General features: G+C 41.1%; 1 protein-coding gene and 1 long non-coding RNA gene across 3 annotated transcripts in view; one reads left to right on the top strand and one right to left on the bottom strand.

Moving 5' to 3' along the window:
* GMPS (guanine monophosphate synthase) overlaps positions 1-2,433 on the bottom strand; it is a 68,050-nt gene extending 65,617 nt beyond the window's left edge. Inside the window, exon 1 of one of the 2 annotated variants that reach the window (XM_004755612.3) lies at positions 2,340-2,433. In XM_004755612.3, coding sequence (XP_004755669.1) covers positions 2,340-2,414 — 75 coding nt within the window. In that variant the 5' untranslated portion in view covers positions 2,415-2,433. Of the gene's footprint in view, positions 1-602; positions 773-2,339 lie in introns of those variants that run through there. The other variant, XM_004755613.3, reaches the window with a different exon arrangement.
* Positions 1,018-18,439, top strand: LOC106006102. Its single transcript, XR_001179984.2, has 4 exons — positions 1,018-1,725; positions 2,407-2,592; positions 6,647-6,737; positions 18,134-18,439. It is a non-coding gene; the product is annotated as an uncharacterized LOC106006102 (long non-coding RNA).
* The last annotated feature ends 1,240 nt before the right edge of the window (positions 18,440-19,679 follow it).

Here is a 19,679-nt window from a genome sequence, read left to right as displayed (position 1 = left end):
TCACGCGGCCTCACCGAGGGCCGGCCTCGCCGCCGCGGACCCCAAGGCCGGCGTTGGGAAACGCGGAGGGCCTCACCGAGGGCAGGCGGGAAATGGGGAGGCGGGAAGACTGGAGGCCAGCACAGCTTAAACGCCGCACGCGAGGCCCCGACCCTGCCTTGCCTTCCGCGGACCCCAGGTGGTCCACAGAAGGCCCCCAGCCTCCGAAGGGACGGGGTGAGGGCTGAGGAAGCAAACACACACACCCGCTTGCCTCCCAACCTCCGCCCTCCGGCCACGCTCTTCGGGCTCCCAGCCTCACCGCGGAGCGGGGGAGGCGAGGGCCAGCGGCGCGGCCGCCGCAGCTGACGCCCTCCCCGACGCCCGGAGACGAGCGGGCGCAGGAACCCCAACACGCAGACAAAAATCAACAAAGCACCTGCCGCTGCCGAGGAGAAAACATGCCACAGGCCCCGACCGGGGACTCTCCGACGCGCAGCTGCCCGGGCCGCAGGGCTGCGCAGACGGCTGGGGGGAGGGGGTCGAGTGGTGGTTCCCTGGCCCCGAAGCCTCGCCTACGCCCGGAGGCGGTGGGGCAGGGAGCCCCGCGCCGAAGAACTGACCTTGGAGTCTCCGTTGCACAGAGCCATCGGGGCCGGGGCCGGGACCGCGGCAGCGGTGGCCACAGTCTGAGACGGGGCGGGAGAGGGCCGGCGGGGTCGACGCCGCGGGCTGGGGCTTGAGGAGGAGGCCTGGTTTTAGAAGCGGGAGGGCGCGGAGAGGAGCTAGCCGACTGCGAGGCGCCGAATCTAGCAGCAGCCGCCGAGCGCGGGCCCCAGCGCCGCGGGAGAGAAGACCAGCAGCGCGCACGCTGCCCCCGCCTCCTGCTTCCGCCCCGGCCGGCCACTGGGAGGAGCCAGAGCCCGTTCGGTTAAGTAGCCAAACCGCGGACACCCGGCAGCGGCCGCCGAGGCCAGATAAGCCCGCCTCGGGAGGAGGGGCTTTCGGGGTCCGGCCCCGCCCCCCAAGTCCTTTCCCGCCGCCGAGGTCAGCCTCCGGGAAAATAAACCCGCTGCTTCTCCAGCCCGCCCGCCCCTGGGAAGAAGGGCCTTCGGCGCCCGGCCCCGCCTCCGCCGCCAAAGTCCGCCCCCAGTAGGAACCCCACCCGCCTCCGCCTCCTCTAGTCCGCCCTTGGCGGGGAGGAGCCCCCACCCAACAGCCCTGCTCGCGTCCCGCCCCCGCACCGGGCAAGGGGCCTGGCGAGGAGGAGGAGGAGCCCGAGGCCGTCGGCCCCTCCTCCGCCGCGAAGGCCCGCCTCTGAGGAAAACCCGAGCCTCAGAAAGCTTGTTCTGTAGGTTTGCGGGCTGGCAGCCTTGGACCTCGGTTAGAGGCTGGGGGAGCGGAGTGGGAAGCCTCCCGAGAGCTGGGCCCCTGGGGGAACCCTTAGCCATTGTCGCGGCCCCATCTCAGGCTGTGGGGCATGGGGCAGCCAAGGCTACTGGGAAGGGTTTCGTCGTGACCTCTCAAGGGATGTCAAAGTGAAATTTGATCACGCGGGTCCGCAAAAGTTCTACAGGGGGTGCAGAATTTCCAAAAGGAAGAGGTTTGCGAGCAGCAATCTGGTGGGACGCTGAGCCAGGGGACCAGCCACGAAACTCTGCACAGCGCCCCGTGTTTTTATCCAGATGGTTTGTGGGAAAGAGGCTACAGTCCTTCCAGCCACTCCTTGGCTACCGGCAAGATCAGGTATTACTTTAAATTTGGTCACCTGGGAAACTAAATCGGGGTTGGAAAATAAATAACACTTGGAACAGCTTCCAGATTCACAAGGCCTTTTTAACAAATATTCAATTCTACGATACAGCCATTTGCTGAGCTCATGCTATGGGTCAGGGTTCAAGTACCAAGGAGCTAGAGTAAAACAACCCTGACTTATAAGAACTCTTTTTATTCTAAGCTATTTCATGAAGGTAGCGGAGGTAGGATTTACGTTCTTGCCCACTTTTTTTTTTTTTTTAAGATTTTATTTAGTTAGTTAGATCACAAGTACGCAGAGAGGCAGGCAGAGAGAGAGGAGGAAGCGGACTCCCAGCTGAGCAGAGAGCCCGATGCGGGGCTCGATCCCAGGACCCTGAGATCATGACCTGAGCTGACGGCAGAGGCTTAACCTACTAACCCACCCAGGCGCCCCTCTGCTTTTAACTAATAAAGAAATTGTGGCTTAGTGAGGTAATGTGCCTCTCTGCCTCTCTGAATAGGAGGTAGGGGGTACTTGATCTGGAAAAGGATAGACAATTTATTACCATCGGGAACAAAAGTTCCAAAATCCATTGACCCCTGAGTCAATGTATTTCACTTACCCTTTTTTGGGCTGAAAAGGGGATACTTGAAGTTTCTAACGCCATGGATACTGTGCTCTCTTGGTAGGTCTGCATGAGCGTCAAGAGACCAGGGTAGTAACCAATAGGAGAGACTCAGCTTACATCAATATCCACGCAGAATGGAATGGAATGGAATGTGATGTGCCAGCGTTAAGGATTGGCTAAAGCCCATCTATACTAGATAATACCTATTTTAAATATATTCTAGTGGTCACCTGTGTTTGTTGCTAAGGTACCAGGATCCTTATATCTAAAGTTCTTCAGCAGCTTTTGACTCTTTGACCCCTCCCTTGTTCTTGAAACTGGATTTCTCTTAGATATCATAGAAGTGTCTTTTCATCTGTAAGATTGTTCTTGGTCTTGTTTTGTTTTGTTTTGTTTTTTGTTTTGTTTTTAATGATAATTGATATTGTTTCAGTCACCTTGTCTTGCCCCTCTTTCTGTATCTGTCCTACAGGAGGAAGCTTATGTGTCGCTTTTCCTCAATATTTCCATTTACTACCCTCTTTTCATCTTACTCTTCAGCTGTGTTTCTTTGGGGTACTTGTTTAAAAATCAAAACTAGGGGCGTCTGGGTGGCTCAGTTGCTTGAGAATCTGCCTTTGGCTCAGGTCATGATCTCTGGGTCCTGGGATGGACTCCTACATCTGGCTCCCTGCTTGGTAGGGAGTATGCTTTGCCCTCTGTGCTCTCTCTTTCTCTCAAATAAATAAATAAAATCTTTAAAAAATAAAATAAAAATAAAAACCACTTTTAAAATATCCTTTAATAGGCTCTATGATAGCTCTCTCCTCTGAGTTCCAGATACATATTACTCTGCAAATCCCCAGTCAAATCATCAATGGCATGTTGGGCCCTAAATTCAACAAGTCCAAGACAAAATTTCTCAAATTTCTGTACCCAGTTTCACTGAAACCATGACATTAGAGGGAAAACATTCAGTCCTTCATCCATAAGCTGTAGGTTTTTCATAGATTCCCTTTATCAAGTTGAGGAAGTTCTCCGCTATTCCTGTTCTGCTGAGAGTTTTGATCGGGAATGGATGTTGTCAAATGCTTTTTCTTTGTCTATTGAGATTATTTTTTTTTATTTTTTATTTTTTATAAACATATATTTTTATCCCCAGGGGTACAGGTCTGTGAATCACCAGGTTTACACACTTCACAGCACTCACCAAAACACATACCCCCCCCCTGCAATGTCCATAACCCCACCCCCCTTCACCCAACCCCCCTCCCCCCCAGCAACCCTCAGTTTGTTTTGTGAGATTAAGAGTCACTTATGGTTTGTCTCCCTCCCAATCCCATCTTGTTTCATTTATTCTTCTACCCACTTAAGCCCCCGTGTTGCTTCACCACTTCCTCATATCAGGGAGACCATATGATCGTTGTCTTTCTCCGCTTGACTTATTTCGCTAAGCATGATACGCTCTAGTTCCATCCATGTTGTCGCAAATGGCAAGATTTCATTTCTTTTGATGGCTGTATAGTATTCCATTGTGTATATATACCACATCTTCTTGATCCATTCATCTGTTGATGGACATCTAGGTTCTTTCCATAGTTTGGCTATTGTGGACACTACTGCTATAAACATTCGGGTGCACGTGCCCCTTTGGATCACTATGTTTGTATCTTTAGGGTAAATACCCAGTAGGGCAATTGCTGGGTCATAGGGCAGTTCTATTTTCAACATTTTGAGGAATCTCCATGCTGTTTTCCAGAGTGGTTGCACCAGCTTGCATTCCCACCAACAGTGTAGGAGGGTTCCCCTTTCTCCGCATCCTCGCCAGCATCTGTCATTTCCTGACTTGTTGATTTTAGCCATTCTGACTGGTGTGAGGTGCTATCTCATTGTGGTTTTGATTTGTATTTCCCTGATGCCGAGTGATATGGAGCACTTTTTCATGTGTCTGTTGGCCATCTGGATGTCTTCTTTGCAGAAATGTCTGTTCATGTCCTCTGCCCATTTCTTGATTGGATTATTTGTTCTTTGGGTGTTGAGTTTGCTAAGTTCTTCATAGATTTTGGACACTAGTCCTTTATCTGATCTATTGAGATTATTATATGGCTTTTCTTTTTTTCAGTTTGTTAATGTGGTAATTTATATTGATTGGTTGATTTTTAAGTGTCAAGCTAGCCCTACATTCTTGGAATAAGCTTCAAGTAATCATGATATATTTTCCTCTTCACTTTTTAAGAGGTATTTATTTTAGAGAGGGGGAGAGCACCTGCCGGCAAGTGCGTGCAGGTGCACAAGTGAGTGGGGGGAAGGGCAGAAGGAGAGAACCCTCAAGCAGACTCCATGCTGAGTGTGGAGCCTGACTCAGTCCAGTGTCACAGTCCTGAGATCATCACCTGAGCCAAAACCAAGAGTCAGATACTCAATCAACAGAGCCACCCAGGCATCCCTATATATTTTCCTTTTTATATACTGAATTTGATTTGCTAAATCTTGCTTTCAAATTTTTGCTTCTGTGATCATGAGGAATATTAGCTTGCTGTCTTGTTGTAATGTCTTTAACTGGATTTTTTATCAGGGTAATGCTGGCCTCAGAGAATAAAGTTGAAAGTTTGTGTAGAATTATTCTTTCCAGAAGAGTTAGTATAGAATTGTTCTTTCTTTCTTAAATGTCAGGTAGAATTCAGCAATGAGGCCATCTGAGCCTAAAGTTTTCTTTGTAATAAGGTTTTTAACTCAAAGTAAATTTTTAAAAGATATAGGGCTCTTCAGGTTATCTATTTTTTCTTGACTGAGCTTTGGCAATTTGTGTCTTTCAAAGAATTTGTCAGTTTTGTCTAAGTTGTCAAATTCATAGACAAAGTGTTATTCATAATATTCTCTTATTATTCTTTGAATATCTAGACTTTGTAGTGATATCAAATTCCTCATTCCTGATATTGGTAATTTTGCTTTCTGTTTTTCCTCAACAGTCTGTCTAGAAAGAGGTTTACCAATTTTATTGATTCGAAGAACAGCTCTTAGTTCTATTTACTGTTTTCTGCTTTCTATTTCATTGATTTCCACTTTAATCTTTTATTTCCTTTCTTCTTCTTACTTTGTATTTAGTTTGTTCTTTTTCTAGTTTTTTAAGTTGGAATCTGAGCTATCAATTTGAGATCTTTCTCCTCTGTTAATATAGGTATTTAGCTCTATAATTTCCCCCCTAAGAACTACTTTACTGATATCCCACAGATTCTGATATATCATATTTTCATTTCCATTTGATTCTAGACAGTGTCTAATTTCTCTTTTGATTTTTTCTTCGATCCATGGGTTATCTAAAAGTGTGTTATTCCATTTCCAAATATTTGAGGATTTTTCAGAGCTCTTTCTGTTATTGGCTTCTAAGTTAATTCCATTGTGATTAGAGAATATATTTTGCATGATCTGAATCCTTTTAAATGTATTGAGGTTTGTTTTATGGCTTAGAATATAGTCTGTCTTGGTGAATGTTCTGTGTGTACTTGAAAAGAATGTGTATTCTGCTGTTATGTAGAGTGTTGTATATATGGCAAATAGGTTAAGTTGGTTGATAATATTGTTCAAGACTATTCTTGATGATTTTCTGTTCATTTATTCTATCAGTTATTGAGAGAGGGGTTCTAAAATCTCTATAATTGTGATTTTATCAACTTTTTATACTTCTATCAGTTTGTGCTTCATGCATTTTGAAATACTATTATTAGGGTCACAAATGTTTAGAATTGTTATTGATTACTTTATTATTATGAAATGACATTTTGTGCCCCTGGTATATTCTTTATTCTGACATTTGTCCAATATTAAAAGAGCATGCCTGGGGTGCCTGGCTGGTTCAGTTGGTGGAACATGTGACTCTTGATCTCAGGGTCAGGAGTTCAAGTGTTACATTGGGCCTAGAACTTACTTTTAAAAAGAAATAAATAAAATAAAATAGCATACCCGCTTTCTTGACTGGTTATTTGTATGATCTATCTTTTGCAACTCTTTAACCTATTTCTGTATTTATGTTATGTTTTAAAGCATTTTTTTAAAGGCAGCAAATAATTGGATCTTGATTTTTTGTCTCTGCCAATTTCTTTTAATTGGAGTATTTAGACTATTTACATTTAATGTGATTATTAATAGTTATGTCTATAGTTTAGAGATCCTCAAGACAGTAAGCTGGGGTAATGGAAGGGCTCATCTCTTGTTTCCTGTCTCTCAGGGTTCACTGTCCTTTAATGCTTGATATTCAGTATTTCAAAACCATTGTTTCATTTATTTTGTCTGACTTTTTATTATTATTCTTGTTGTTTCAACAGGAGGGTATATCCAGTTCCTGATACTCCATCTTTGGCAAAAGGGGGAAGTCTGGAAACCTCTTTTAATGAGTAGTTGAAGTATCTTGAACCTGTAAGTCCTTTACCTGTCTCATACATAGTTTTGTTAAGGGTGAAAATTGTTCGGAATTCAGAACAACATAGGCAACAAAAACTAGTGATGTTGATAATTCTAAATGTAATTTTGTAGTTTCTGAAACTAACACATTTTTTAGATAACATTTGATAAAATCCACAGATAGAAATTCCACATGACTTTTCAGATTTGGTGAGTACATATCATAAAATACTTCAGGTATAATCCAAGGTCATTTCATCTCTCAAACAAATATTTTAAACTTTCCATTACAAAAATTAACTTTAAAGTTTATAAAAAATATAGATGACAACTTAAAATATGGAAGAAAGTATTTAGTATTTCAAAATCCTTTCAGGATGATATGTGAATTGTTTGTTTTGTAATTAAAGACAACTGTTTGAAAATGATTTTGGGGAGCACCTGGGTGGCTCAGTCTGTTAAGCATCTAAATCTTGGTTTCTGCTCAGGTCCTGATCTCAGGGTCATGGGATTAAGCCCTGCATTGGGCTCTATGCTGTGTGTAGTCTGCTTGATTCTCTCTCTCCCTCTTTCTCTGCCCTTCCTGCTCATGCTGTCTCTCTCTTTCTCTCTTTCTCTCTCTCTCAAATAAATTAATTAAATATTTTTAAAAATTATTTTGATCATATATCCCTTGCTTGGAATCTTCTTAATAGTTCTCCATTGCTCTCAGGATGAACTTAAAACTTCTAAGCATTGCTCATTTGGTCTTTGTCTTGAGCTTTGGCTATCCCCTGTTTACCTTGTTTCCTTCTCTCTTACCACTACCCCTTCTCTCTACTCTAGCCATAGTGCTTTAGTTCCTTAAAAATGACATATTCTCTCTTGACTTAGGCCTTCTGCACATAAATATCTTCTGTCTAGAATATTTCTGTTCCCTCCCCAAAACTCTGTCTTTTCCTTTTTTGTGCTCCTTTCCCTTTCATTAGTACTCACTACCCTCTACTATATTTACTTGTCTCTGTGCACAGAAAAGTCCAGGAAGTAGTATGATCCCAGTAGCAATGAGCTAACCAAGCCACCAGATACTGGTTTCTAAATACTATTCAACAAGAGGAACCATGTCTTCTTGGAGAAAAGGCTGATTTCGGGGACAGAGGAAGGACAGGATGACCAGGAACATCCTTTGGGGCCAGAAAGTAAGGATCTACTCAGAGAATAATGGGGCCATGTCGGAGGGATACAGAAGTCAGTTTGAAAGGACTTTTACTAGCCAAATCTGGGATAATCTATCAAAATAAAAGATTGGTAAACAAATTACATCCACTGATTAGATTAGGAGCCCATCAGTGTATAATGATATAAATAAATGGATGATTAAATAGAGAGAAAACCCTTCCTTGGATGGTTGATTAAATAGACGGAAAACCCGTCCTTGTAATACAAGGAACAACGTCAACTAATAAAAGTAAAAGGAATAATTGAATTATAAAATCATCATTTTGGGGATGCCTGGGTGGCATAGTTGGTTAAGCCGCTGCCTTCAGCTCAGGTCATAATCGCAGGGTCCTGGAATGGAGTCCCACATCAGGCTCCTTGCTTGGCAGGGAGCCCGCTTCTCTCTCTGCCTCGTCTGCCACTCTGCCTGCTTGTGGGCTCGTGTGCTCTCTCGCTCTCTCTCTCTTTCTCTTTCTCTCTCTCTGACAGATAAATAAATAAAACCTTTTAAAAAAATCATGTTGCAAACTTCACAGAAATAATAAATTCAGGCAAGAAACATCAATGGATGGAAAATTTATGGATGAAAGATGGATCAAGAACAGGTTTTATTTACGTTGTCTCAAAGTATCTCTCTACAAAATAATCATACATGGAAAAAGAGTAACTTTATTGTGGAGTAACCTGAAGGTACGTCCTTATTCAAGTGATTGAAGTTAACATCAACAGTAATGGAACAAATAAACTTCATACATTATCCGATGGATGCAGTGAACCAAACACTGAATCACTTCAGTGGTCTTGCCTATAATACATAACCCAACTGTGAGTAAACATCAAGCAAATACAGTTGGAGGGACATTCCACAAAATAATCAGTCTACAGTTATTCCAGTTATCTATTGGTTTGTAACAAACACCCTAAAACCTAGTGGCTTAAAACAACACTCTTTATTTTGCTACAATTTGGACAAGGTTCAGCAGGGATAGTCCTTCTCAGTTCTAAGCTGTCATCTGGAACAGCCCAGAGCTGGCTCCACTCGGCCTCGGCTAGAGTGGCTTAAAGGCTGGGAGCTAGAATCATGTGAAGGTTTTTGCACTCACACCTGTGACACCTGATCTGGAAGACTCACACAACTGAGGGTTGGAACAGTTGCAGCCCCTCTGACACGTCTACTTTTCTATGGTCTCTTCATCATCACAGCTTTAGGGTAACTGGATTTTCTGCATGTCAGCTCAGGACTCCCAGGGAGTGTGTAATGTGTCTGTGTGAAAGAGAGAGCCAGATAGAAGGTTACATGGCCTTTTTAACCTAGCCTCATAAATTAGGTCTACTGCTCTATATTTTGTTCATAGACCGAGGCACAGCGATTGTCTAGATTAAGAGACAGAATTCTAGAAGAGCATGTGGAACTGGAAATGTGGTGCAATGCTCAGAAAAATACAATTAGCATAGTCATCTTAGAAAATGAAGGTCATAGGAGGGCTAAGGAACTGTTTTAGATTGAAGGAGAGTAGAGAAATGACAACTGAGTAAATATATGCTCCTGGATTGAATCTTCTTGCTACAAAGGATATTGTAGGATAATTGGCAAAACTTAAAGTCTCTCAATAAGTGAAGGGTATATGGGAGCTCTTTGTACTGTTATTGCAACTTTGCTATAAGTTTGAAATCACTTCAAAATTTCAAAAGACAACACACACCATAGATTCTCACTGTTTAAAAATCTTGCAGTTAGAAGTGCCTGGGTGGTGAGTCAGTTAAGGGTCTGCCTTCAGCTCAGGTCATGATCCCAGGGTCCTGGGATTGAGACCTATGTCAGACTCCCTGCTCAGTAGGGATTCTGCTTCTTCCTCTCTCTCTGTGTGCTCTATTTAATAAATTAAATCTTTAAAAAAAAACTTGTAGTTAATCTTTTCATAAAGGAATAATTATGATAAAAATAACCACACATATATGATACATTCCTATCTTTAAGTGTACTGTTTTGTTAAAGCAGAATACCATTGAATAAACCTGCTAGAACACTTCATATGCTGAGGCACTATTATAAATTATTACATATATGAGCACATTTAATACAATGATCTTATGACATGGGTACTATCATTATCTCCTTGTCATCTTAGTTTGTGATTGAGAAAACTGAGAGACAAATTAACTAGAATAAGGTTATACAGCCAGTAAACCAGAAAACTAAGATTCAAAACAGGCCAACTGACTCTAGCCTTTTTATTCTTCATTAAGCATTCAAAATACACTTTGCAAAATATTCTTTAAAGCCACAAATATCACTGGGTATATATTTAAGCAGACTAATAGCCCTATTACCACTGCTTCTTCCATCTATTTGCAGTGCTATAATTTTGAAGGATTTTTTAACTGGTTATCCTTTATAAAATTCATGGGTATAAATTCACTGGGGGTATATATATATATTTTTAAATTGTGGTAAAAATATGGAATGGAAAATTTACCATCTGAGCCATTTTTAAGTGAATAGTTCAGTAGTGCTAAGTATATTCCTATTGTGTACAGCAGATTTCCATATTTTATCTTGAAAACTGAAACTCTACCCAATGAACAATTCCCCATTTCCCTCTTCTCTCAGCCCTGGTGGCCACCATTCCATTTTCTGTTTCTATGAATGTGACAGCTTTAGATACCTCATATAAGCGAAATCATACAGTATTCATCTTTTAATAACTGATTTATTTCACTTAGCATAATGTCCTCAGGGTTCATCCATGCTATAACATGAGACAGGACTTCCTTGCTTTTTAAGACTGAATAATATTCTACTGAGTGCATGTGTGTGTATACCACATTTTATTTATCCATCTATCCGCCCGTGGACATTTGGGTGGCTGTCACCTTTTGGCTGTTGTGAATAATATTGCTCTTGGAGTATTTGTATATTAAAAATAAAAAATATAGGAATGAAACACAGTGACTCATAAAACAGCTTGCAGTGAGGGTGAAGAAAATGAAGTCCTCCAGGTTTTGAAAAGCAGTATGCTTTCTGTTTTTGCACAAATAATGATAATGCTTTCTGTGGAATTTTTATTTATTTTTAAAATTTTTTTTTAAATTATTTATTTATTTTTCGGAGAGAAAGCACATGAACAGGGGAGAGGGGCAAAGGGAGAGGAAGGCAGACTCCATGCTGAGCAGGGAGTCTGACGTGGGACTCTATCCCAGGACCCTGAGATCATGACCTGAGCCAAAGGCAGAGGCTTTAACCCACTGAGCCACCCAGGCGCCCCTGGTTTGAAGTTTTTATTTTTACCTTTTCCTAGGAATTAGCTGCACATTCAGAGCCTCATTTCAACCAAGATACCACAAATCTTAGGTAACTAGAAAAAAGCAGCATGACCCCACTTTTCTTAGGACAGGTTACAAGAATAGCTGCTTTTCCTAAAAGGAGAAACTTCACAAAGTTTTCATTTCCATACCTACTCCCATTTTTTTTTAAGATTTTATTTATTTATTTGACAGACAGAGATCACAAGTAGGCAGAGAGGCAGGCAGAGAGAGAGAGGAGGAAGCAGGCTCCCTACTGAGCAGAGAGCCCGATGTGGGACTCGATCCCAGGACCCTGAGATCATGACCTGACCGAAGGCAGCGGCTTAACCCACTGAGCCACCCAGGTGCCCCCCTACTCCCATTTTATCTAAGATGTCTTTCCTTATTGGTAGTGTTAGTTGCCCAAAGTAAAATTCTTTGTCTTGGACTCGCTTGTTGGAAAAGGTAGGTAACCAGTTAATTAGTATTTCAAAAGTCTATAAAAAGTGTGAAGGTACTTCCTAAGGATACCCAAGGGAATTTCAGGGTGGGACAAATATCGTAACACAATCTGGTAGTCACTGAATGTCCTTCTTTTTTCCACTTCCCAACCTCCCCCTCACACATTTGTTACCTCTTTCTCCAACTTTCTTCATCTCTTAGCCAATTAAACTCATGTTTTGTCATCTTATTTCTCTCTGCCCTTTAACTGCCTGCTATTTTACACACACACACACACACACACACACACACACATAATGTTTGGTTTTGGGTGGTTGTATTTTAACTTTCAGAGAATTAAATAGTATATATGAAAACATTTTTTTCTAAATGATAGCACCATAAAAATATTTATTTTCAGAATATGGTGTCATAACTAGCACATTGTAAATATACAACATATGATTGTGAAATGATTCACTAAAGGATTATGTACTCTGTCCTTATTTTGAAAACCGTGTACATTAAAGCATGGCAAGATATGGGGAAATTTTATTTAAAGATTTTATTTATTTACTTGACAGAGAGAGATCACAAGTAGACAGAGAGGCAGGCAGAGAGTGAGTGGGGGAAAGCAGGCTCCCTGCTGAGCAGAGAGTCCGATGCAGGGCTTGATCCCAGGATCCTGAGATCATGACCTGAGCTGAAGGCAGAGGCTTAACCCATTGAGCCACCCAGGCACGATATGGGGAAATTTTTACAGAAAAATAAAAGATATGTGAATTTCTAAAACAATATTAAAATGAAAACAAACGACATCAAGACCCCAGTCATGAAAGGGGGAGATAAAATTCAAAAATTAGTCCTTACAAATAGTTAATAAACATAATGTTCTACTTAAAATATTTTGGTATCATCTTCCCTATCTAAAAATCACACAATATAACAGAAGAAAATATTTAGGAGTCAAACATGGCAATATTGGAAAATCATGTAGGAGGTCACAAGCAGAAAAAAATGTTGGTAGTTGGAGTGTGAAATGGCATAACCACTTTAGAAAGCATTCTGGCAGTTTCTTAGAAAGTTAAATATACATATATCACAGAACTCAGCAATCCCCTAATCAAGGTAATTGCCCAAGAGAACTGAAAACATTGGGGTACCTGGGTGGCTCAGTTGCTAAGCGTATCCCTTCCGCTCAGATGATCCCAGGGTCCTGGGATCGAGCCCCACAGCAGGCTCCCTTCTCAGCAGGAAACCTGCTTCTCCCTCTCCCACCCTCACTGTGTCTCTCTCTGTCAAATAAATAAATATTTAAAAATCTTTTTAAAAAGAGAGAAGAAATGAAAACATGTTTACACAAACACCTGTACACAGTATTTATAGTGACTTTATTCATAACTGCCAAAACTGGAAAAAATTCAAATGCTCTTGGACTAGTGAATGAATAATAAACACATGCTGGCACATCCATACAGCAAAGTACTACTCAGTCAAAACAAAGAAAGGGGGTGAGGAGTGGGGGAGGACTATCAATATAAGTGACAACATAGATGAATCTCAATGCACTTTGCTAACTGAAAGAGGCCAGACTCAAAAGGCTACATTTATGTGACATTTTAGAAAAGCAAAACTACAGGGAGAAAAAACAGATCGGTGGGGCTTTGGGGGCTGGAGGATAGATGGAGAGATGGTCTTCAAAACAGGGCAAGAGACTTTCTGGAGTGATAAATCTTCCATATTTTGATTGTGGTGGTAGTCACATCTAACTATTTGTCAAAATAGCTTGTATTTATCTAAGCGTATAGAACTGTAAAGTAAAATTTTACTTTTCTAAATTATACCACAATAAACCTGATTTCTCCACAAACAACATTACCCAAAAAAGCAATGAAAAAATTCTGAAGGATGTATAGAAGGTAACATTCAGATGATGGTGAGCTGGAAAACCAGTCAAGAAATCTGCAACCACACAAAGATGCAAAAAGAGGCCACTAGATGGTGGTGTTCGTTTTTGTAACAGAGCCCAGGAAAAACTTGGAAGCTCAAGAGATCACAGGCCTGCCAGAGGAGCAGTTTTTTGGCGGATTTCCTGTAATCCACAGCTCCTTCTGTCTAGCCTTGAGCTATAGTTCCTGTGTTTTTGCTAAGCCAGTTCTCCCAGCCTTCTACTGATTCTGGGACACCGTCAATATCCTTCCAGTAAAACTCTCTCTGCTTCTGTTTTTGTTTTCTAAAACTGACTGAATAGAAGAACTAATAACAGTAATTAACCAATTTATTTTTTGTTTGTTTTTCTTCAATATGGAGAGTTTTGAGTATGTAAAGAATAAACAGACTGGTAAAATAATTCCCCAATCAACCCATCAGTTCTGAGTCATTGATAATCTGCTGTTCTTAATTCAGCAAGCTTCCACCATCCCCATTCCTCATACAAATAATTTTCTACAGCCCTTCTTTTTAATGGGATAAAATTTACATATGTTAAAAATAGCCTTATTTTTAAAGCAGTTTTAGGTTCATAGCAAAATTGAGCAGAAAATACAGAGATTTCCCATATACTCCTGTGCCCACTCATGCACATCCTCCACAATCTGCAATGACATATCATTACCACCCAAAGCCCATAGATTATATCGGGGCTGACTCTTGCTGGTGTACCTTCTACAGGTTCGACAAATACATTATGACATGTAATTACCATTTTAGTATACAGAGCAGTTTCAGTCCCCTAAACCCCCTCTGTTCTCCATCTATTCACCCCTACCTTCCCCTAAGCCCTGCCAAAGTGCAGAAATTTTAACTGTACAATTACAATTTATCAGGGCGCCTGGCTAGCTCAGTTGGTAGAACACGTGATGCTGGATTTTGGGGTTGTGAGTCTGACTCCCAGGTTGGGTATTGAGATGACTTAAAAATTTTTAAAAAGAATTCTGATTTGTCTTTGAAGGACTTAGTCTGGAAGTTCCCAATAATGTAGATCAAAAAGAAAAAAGAAAGTTATGAGAGAAAACTTGAGAGAAATCCAGTTGTGATAAAATTTTTGAACTCTAAGAAAAGGAAAATTTCATAAGCCTTGAGGTGGAAAAACAAGATACCAACAAAGGATCAAAAACTGGGTTGATATTAACTAACCATAATATAATAGTATGTGATAAGAACTTTTCTTTTATTAAAATTCAATTAGCCAACATACAGTATATCTTAAGTTTTTAATGAAGTGTTCATTGATTCATTAGTTATGTATAACATTGTGTTCATCACATCACGTGCCCTCCTTAATGCCCATCACCCAGGCACCCCATCCCTCATCCACCTCCCCTTCTGCAACCCTCAGTTTGTTTCCCAGAGTCAAGAGTCTTTTATGGTTTGTCTCCCTCTCTGATTTCTTCTCATTCAGTTTTCCCTCCTTCCCCTATGGTCTTCTAAGCTATCTCTTTTAATCCATATATGACTGAAACCATATGATAATTGTGTTTCGATTGACTTAGTTCACTTAGCCTAATATCCTCTAGTTCCATCCACATCGATGTAAATGGTAGGTATTCATCCTTTCTGATGGTTGAGTAATATTCCACTGTATATATAAACCATATGTTCTTTCTCCATTCAGAACTTTTCTGATGTAGTTCATATCTTACTTTTGAGAGCTTCAGGCTCAGATTGTAAGAAAAATAAATGAATTTTTAAAAAATATGTATACATATAAATGTAAACATATGTTTTTATCATTAAAAGAATACAAACTAAAATAACATCACATTCGTACTTATCAAACTGTTATAGACTGACAGATTTGATATATAAAGGGCTAATGTGGCCAAGCAGATGTGATTAATCACAGTTAAAGTGTAAATTGGCACAAAAATTTTTGCAAGTCTATTGACACTATTATCACATTTTAAATATACATTTTCACCCTGAAATTTTACTTCTAAAATACTTGTAAAATATACGTATGTGTGAGGGATAGTGAAAAAAAACCATCAAACATGAAAGAACCTAAATGGACCGTATCATCAATATGATATGTCATATCATCAATATGAGACTTGTTGGTGAATTTTAGCAAATTCATACAATGGATTCTGATAGGCCTAGGATGGACCCTGTGTTCACCCTTCTGATCACTGGAGCATGTGCAAGGGAAAATGGGAAAGTATGGAGTGGAGCAATTGAAAGCAAGAAGGGATTGTGGCTACCATCAGGAGGGGTGCTTTGGCAGTTGCACCAGCTTCACCAGAACACCTCCATCAGGGAAGACCAGGAAAAAAGAACAGTATTACCAGAAGTGAGTGAGGGGCATTAAGTATGCAAAAGGAACTGCTGTTTGTAAGAGTAGTGGCTAAAGGTCCCATGCAGCGTCAGTCTGGTTTTCACAGTGAGCGTTGCTCCATGTTTGTGGAGGTACCCTGAAAGCCTAGTGGGAGAGCATGCCTCTGTTTGTAAGGATGTGTTTCAGTCTGTCCCACAAGAGTACTATGAGGCCTTCTGAGAAAGAAATCACTATTTGGGCATCACTTAGCAGTGAAGACTTATTTCTGCTCCATGTGGCATCAGCAAGCAGAGCTTAACTTGGGGCTGGAGGATTCATTTTCAGTGTAGCTCTTGTACACGGCAACCAAGTTGATGATGCTGACTTGGCAGCTCAGCCAACACCTGAGAGCCATGGGCCTTACTTAGCTCCTTTCCAGACAGTTTTACCCTTAATGGAGGATACTCAGTTCCAAAAGAAGGGACAGAGATTCCACCTCTCAAAGGGAAAAATGATAAAGACCTTGAAAGCTATGTTTTAAAACTGCCACATCAAATTCAAGGAAATCAATTTCAGTTATCATGGATCCTCCAGGAAGCCTTGAGAGTTTAAATGTGGAGAATATAATATGTATGACCAGCTGACTTACCATGTGTAACACCTGGCATCACATTACATTGTCACCTACACATTAGTTAAACCAAGATTACACCATATCGGAATTTCCTGACCCACCCCTCATCTCCAACCTGCTTTTGGTCAAAATAGGAATAGGAGAGGAGAGCACCTGACTGAAAAGGATTTGCTTTCTTTTTGATGAGTTATTATCAACTGAGTATCAGCTCTGGATAGACATGTAGTAATATTTACACACCTGGCATGAGGCACCTAACTGGTTCAATTGGTAGAACATGAAAGTCTTGATCTCGGGGTCCTAAGTTCAAGCCCCATGTTGGGTGTAAAGCTTACTTAAAAAACGAAACAACAAAAAAAATCAAAACAAAACTCTGGCTGATGATGGGGAAAGGCATAAAGAATGAATACAATCATAAATATCATTAGACATTTGGAAACTATTTTGTATTTAATTTTTTAGATGTCTAACTTCTACATCTAACTTGAGAATAAATATTAAGGATCAGTTTGATCAACTTTAGTTAACCAAGTGGTCTTTAAAAAATTGACTAATTATTTCACCTTTTTTTTGATTGGTACAAGATATTTTAGCTAGTGTATGGACTTTATTGGCTAGCCTGTAAAGAGTCAAGGGCAATTGTATTGTGTTGAGTGATTTCAGGTAACAACTTTTTAAAAGATTTTATTCATTTATTTGACAGAGAGAGACACAGCAAAACAGGGAACACGAACAGGGGGAAAGGGGGATGGAGAGGAAGGCTCCTCGATGAGCCCGATGCGGGGCTGGATCCCAGGACCCTGGGATCATGACCTGAGCTGAAGGCAGGCGCTTAACGACTGAGCCACCCAGGCACCTCTAGATAACAAATCTCTATCAGTCTGTTGATTTTCTTATTTGTGTCATAGGCAATATGATCACAAGCTTTAGTTTAGAAACTTTTAGCCAGTGTTGACTCCTATGTCCTGAACTCCTGAGAAGTTAACTTGGCTTTTAAAAATGATGAAAACATCTTAATGGTAAAAATGAAAGCCATAAGTCAACAACAACATTTGGATAAGCAAAGATTTAGTCTGCCACTATATCCTCTTTTCAAAAATAATGGAAGAAATTTTCAAATTATATAAAAATGGAATAGAATTTAATCATGACCACCTTGAAGATCCTGGGGAAAGATAAAGAATACAGAAAACGCTATTTTACAATATTTAAGTCATTGGAGACAGTATGAATAATTTGTAATATGAGTTTTGAAATAAAAATAATTTCCACCTACATAGCATAGTAGTAAACTTTCTAATACATAATACATCATTCAACAAGTATTTGCTAAAACTCACCATGCCTATGTACTTTAAAAAGACATTTCAGCAAGTCTGTGTACTTTGAAGACATTTTTTAAGAATGAAGTTTCAAGGCCTTGCTCAACTTTGCTCAAGGGTTGTTCAACCAGTTAAGCACCAAACTCTTGATTTCAGCTCAGGTCATGATCTCTCAGGCTCATGCGATCAAGCCCTACTGGGCCTGGAGCCAGCTTAAAATTCTCTCTCTTCCTCTGCCCCTCCTCACCACTTGTCTCTCTCTCTCTCTCTTGCTCAGAATGAAGAAAGAATGAACACAAGTTCAAGACCAGTCCTTAAAGAGTTGCAAAGCATTTCCTGAAGCATTGCATAAAATTAGTTTTCAGAAATGTAGTATTTGCATTAATTTGATTTCCTGTCCAAAATCTACACTACATTTAACTAAGGTATAACTTTAAAAAAATTTTTTTATTATTTATTTGAGAGAGACAGTGTGTGCACCAGTAGGGGAGTAGCGGTAAATGGAGAGAGAGAATCTTGAGCAGAGTGTGGAGCTCCAAAGGGGGCTTGGCCTCCTCACCCTGATACAGTGACCACAGGGGAGATCAAGAGGTGGATGCTTAACCACTTGACCTACCCAAGTGCCCCATAAATGGGTAACTTTTTGCACTCAAATTTTAATGTCCATCTTCAGGAAACCAACCTTTTCCTTCTTATTAATTTTGAGATGGGTAAGTTATTGCAACTTGTGACTATTTGGGAAAAGCCAGCAGTAACATGTTTTATCTTCTAAATGATGTGAGGTTTGGTATGTTTAACTTTTTTTTTTTTAAGATTTTGTTTATTTGACAGGCAGATATCACAAGTAGGCAGAGAGGCAGGCAGAGAGCAAGAAGGAAGCAGGCTCCCCACTGAGCAAGGAGCCTCATGCGGGGCTCAATTTCAGGATTCTGGGATCATGACCCGAGCGGAAGGCAGAGGCTTAACCCACTGAGCCACCGGGGCGCCCATGGTATGTTTAACTTTTAAGCATAGGTTGTTTTTAGTATTCGTTATCCAATGGAAAACAGTATGCAATATAAATAAACATTATATATAAAAATTTATAGGTATTTCCTACACATTACAATTAATGCTATTGGTTCCCTAACGTTATTTTCTCTTATCATTTCAATGCTGCATATATATCCAGTTAACATAAAACAAAATTTTAATATTTGGCTCTTATAAGACATTTTAGGTGGCTCAACAGTAAGAGGGATGGAAGGAATCTTAGGATTCCAACCCACCTATTCTTACGTATTAGTTATCCAGTCCCCAGTTCCACGTTTCTTCAACCACGCTGGAGAAAAAACAACAAAAAACGCACTACAGAGAAACCTAGCCCCTCTGAGCAGTTCCATTTACTCCACAAAGAGACACTGTGAGGCACGCAGTTCTCCATTTAGCCAGGTCTCTCCCTACCCTTTCGGGACACTCTTGCCTGCTGATAAAGCCACTGCGTAAACCTCAACCCTCCTCCTCCCCCCTTCTGTCTGGCCCACGAAAGCAGTGGCATCACACAATTCCTGGCCCCGAGACTGAGCACTACCCTTCCCCAAGGTAGCCACACGCGCGGGCAGAAGCTGCGCCGCTCGATCACTCGGCTACGGGCGCAGGCCTGCCTCAACCAGCCTTCACGTGGCCGCAGTGGCCCAATCACCGAGGCCCACGCTTTCCAGACGGCCGCATGCGCTCATAGAGCCAAAGCTCGCGCGGCGCCCCGCCCAGGCCGCATGGTGCTTCTGCGTTAATTCTCCCCTGAGGTCCCGGTCACCGGAGTTGCGGGTTCCTAGTAAGCGTTG

Source organism: Mustela putorius, unplaced genomic scaffold (genome assembly GCF_011764305.1).
Source record: "Mustela putorius furo isolate JIRA1106 unplaced genomic scaffold, ASM1176430v1.1 tig00003834_pilon_pilon_pilon, whole genome shotgun sequence".
NCBI lineage: Eukaryota > Metazoa > Chordata > Mammalia > Carnivora > Mustelidae > Mustela > Mustela putorius.
This window is presented reverse-complemented; position numbering and strand designations above follow the sequence as displayed.